Below are 3,482 nucleotides of genomic sequence, written 5' to 3' on the forward strand. Positions count from 1 at the left end.
ACAAGTACATGTAAACCACAATCACTACTGCAGTCACGCACCACAAATACACACCACCAGCACAACAAGGTACTCGGAGAAAACTACAAATGTCACTGCAACCACACTACGACTACTGCGACAGCCACATAACTGGACACCACAACCACCCGCCACATGTCATAACTATTGCCACCTCAACAAGCTACTCTTACTCGCACCTGGCTGCCTTCGTCTCTTCATTATCACTGGTGTCGACATTTGGTGGAGGGGGTGGGGGGGGCAACCATGTACCCTCGCTCATGACGGGCACTGTTCCCTCATGCAGGTGGCAGCAGACGCCGGCGGTGTCTCGGGGCAACCGTTGCTCGAGCCCGTGGCAAGCTCGGCAAAACTACGCGCTGAAACGCCGGCTCCAGAGAACCAGCAGCAGCCGCAGGAGAAGCCAGAATCACAGGAGCGGACCTCAGAAACCCTGCAGCCCGAAGCGCCAGCGAACTCGCGGGCAGGAGACGCCGTCCCATCAGTTGCTCCCGACGTGGCCCCCGAGCCGAGCTGGGCTACCTCTATCTACTCCAGCACAGGCGGTGCCCACAAAGCCAGCAGTGCCTCTACTGCCCTCAACACACAGCCAGACAAAGCTACTTCTAATTCAGAAGCATCTCCGGCTTCAACTGCATCTGCTGCTGCTGTCGGTGCTGGTGCCGTCGGTACAGGTGCAGTCGCTGCTGTGCCACCGGTTGCAGCAGCCGAACTCCCGGTGACGGCGAGTTCTGAATCTGCCGCCTCCACTGCATCGCCGAACCCGCCAGCCCCTGTTGGCGCCGTGGACTCTGCTGCACCATTGGCGCTGCCAGCTGCTGCCCCAGCTGGGTCCGGTGGATCGGTGGCGCCGCTGTCACCGTTCCATCGCGCCGGCTACCCGGAGCTGACCTCGGCCATGCACTGGTTCGCAGACCTTGCTGCCAGCCGACCCAAGGCACAAGCCGGAGCCGGTGAGTGGCGCAGGGGTGTGTATATTGTGGGGATACTTGTCTTTGTGTGCAGCAGTGGGTTATTTTTATAGTTACATTTGCATACGCTCATGTCGGGCGCTCCGATTGTGTTTCCATGATGCTATGCACCCTCAATCAATACCTACACTCTCACCTCTGCCGTATCAACCACAGAGCCGAACGTGAGCACCACGGCCAATCTTGCAAAACCCGCGGTGGCAACGGCGCCAGCGGCATCGGTGGCAGTGACATCAGTGGGGCTGACGCCGTTTGCTGGCGCGGTGGGGAGCCCTCGTGGTGGTGGGGGGCCCAGTGGCTCCGCGGGCGTGAGGCTCCGAGATTTGCTCAGCTGCACGGCCGGGAAGCTCAAACTACAGCCTGGGGAGGCCATGCTGCCCTTCGCTCCCATCATGGCTGCCCAGCCATCCCCCGTGAGTGTTTGTGAGTGTGTGACCGAGTGTGTGTGCGTGTGTGTGCACTTTGTGTTATGGGGAGCGGTGACGCAGTGGTCATAGCACTGCGCAACGAACCCGGTGCCACTCGGGTGACAAAGGGCGTGGTGCTGGCCACCCACCCCTTTGTGTGCCATGCCAGTCTTCATAGGTGCCCGCTAACAGCACTTGCCCCAACAGTCTAATCAGGCTATATGGGGGATCTATGTCTTTGTCGTGTGTGTGTCATAGGTGCTCGCTAACAGCACTTGCACCAACTGTCTGTTAAGGCGATATGGGGGATCTTTGTCTGTGTGTGTGGGTGTACATAGGGAGCCAAGGGGTCTCGCAGCATGCCCAGTCTACTCGACGACATCATCGCCTCAGTTGTCGAAAACAAATTCTCCACTCAGAAGCTAATGAAACCCTCCGAGCAGCCAGCCAAGAGGTGATTTCAGCCCTCCACCCACTCAAGAGCTGACATACTCTAGAGCTGCACTGCTTACAGCAAACTGTGTGTGTGAAGTCTGTGTGTGATGCCTGCATGTCTGTATGTGTGCTGGTGTGGAACAATACGCGTGTGATTGTGTGCACGTCTGCGTGTTACTGTGTGCATGAATGTGCGAGACACTGCATGTGTGCGTGCGTGCGCATGTGCGTCTGTGTGCGAGACCTATGTGTTGGTGACTGTGATTGTGACGCTGTGTAATAGTGCGCATGTATGTGACTGCATGGCTGTGCGTGTGACTTGACTCCCATGACTTGACTGTGTGTGTGCAGTGTGGCGCGAAGGCCGTTGGAGAGTGGTATTGCCGACAGCCCACACTCGTGGCTGTGCGATGGGCGGCTCCTGAGAATCCACGATCCCCAGCACCCACACAACTGGAAGCTCTTCCGAGAGTGTTGGAAGCAGGGACAGGTGTGTGTGCAGTGTGTGAAGGGGGGTGTACGTGGGTACAGGAGGATGTAAAGCTAATTTAACCTGCAGTTGACATGTACCTACGGTGTCAAGATAGGCATCTGTGGAGGGGGCTCGTGAAGGATGCCATTGAGCAATTTTATGCAGTTGCCCTCCAGCAACAATGGAGGAGGGGCTAACACACAGCAAGTTGGCACAGTTGGGAGCACAGGTAGTCTGCTAGTCATCTCATTTAGTCAACCCGTAACACCAGGGTCTGTGCCCATGACCTGCCCGTGAGCCTTCCTCACTTAATGCGATAGCCTCAAAGTGCCTCTAAGCCTGGCACAAGTGCTGTGGTGATGTCATCGCCAGTTGGTGGAAAATGGCGGCTGTTATTGTGTGTGATCGTGGTGTGCTCTGTGCGCGTATGTGTGTCAATGTGTCGTGCGGTGCTCTACCCTACACAGCCCGTGCTGGTGTCGGGCGTCCATGCCAATCTCGATCCCGAGCTGTGGCGTCCCGAGGGCTTCAGCCGGGAGTTTGGCACGCAGGAAGCCGACCTGGTGAATTGCCGCAGCTGCACAATCATCTCCGGCATGAAGATCCGAGACTTCTGGGATGGATTCGAGGACCTCAACAGTGAGTGGTCCGACAGAACCTTGATTCCTGATGGTGATTCCATGCGTGGTGGTATCATCGTGTGTGCTGGTTATTCCACGTGAGGTCGCGCTGTTCCCTTGCTGGAAAAAGTTGATTAATGTTAAGGACAGTTTTCTGGGTGCCCGGCCACAGGATGAATGAAGTTCATATTTGACACAGTGTCCGCATGACCACCTATGGAAACAGGGTTTAACATAAATAACTAAAGCCCTGTGTTTTGTCTTATTTGTAAGAGTCTTAAGACACCGTCAGTCGAAGTTGTTGTGGTTGTTGCAGAGCGGCTGGTGTCTCGAGACAAGGAACCCATGGTGCTGAAGCTCAAGGATTGGCCGCCTGGGGAGGACTTCAGGGACATGATGCCCAGCAGGTTTGTACCTCGGAGGCGTGTGCTCAGTCTTAGCAGCGTCTTGCAGAACCTCTCTTAATATTCCTGAATGCGCACCCCCAATCTCTTCGGCTCTTGGGAGCGAAGCAACATTTTCAGCCTGCTTCGTGAATGGACAGGGGAAGCAGGCG

General features: G+C 56.3%; 1 protein-coding gene across 1 annotated transcript in view; it reads left to right on the plus strand.

The window, feature by feature from the left end:
* KDM3A (lysine demethylase 3A) overlaps positions 1 to 3,482 on the plus strand; it is a 56,097-nt gene that overhangs the window by 45,573 nt on the left and 7,042 nt on the right. Inside the window, exons 10-15 of the mRNA XM_078607466.1 lie at positions 308 to 974; positions 1,149 to 1,405; positions 1,738 to 1,853; positions 2,186 to 2,324; positions 2,774 to 2,945; positions 3,243 to 3,333. Coding sequence (XP_078463592.1) covers positions 308 to 974; positions 1,149 to 1,405; positions 1,738 to 1,853; positions 2,186 to 2,324; positions 2,774 to 2,945; positions 3,243 to 3,333 — 1,442 coding nt within the window. The remainder of the gene's footprint in view (positions 1 to 307; positions 975 to 1,148; positions 1,406 to 1,737; positions 1,854 to 2,185; positions 2,325 to 2,773; positions 2,946 to 3,242; positions 3,334 to 3,482) is intronic.

This window comes from Lampetra planeri, chromosome 27 (assembly GCF_965212315.1).
Source record: "Lampetra planeri chromosome 27, kcLamPlan1.2.h2, whole genome shotgun sequence".
Taxonomy (NCBI): Eukaryota; Metazoa; Chordata; class Hyperoartia; order Petromyzontiformes; family Petromyzontidae; genus Lampetra; species Lampetra planeri.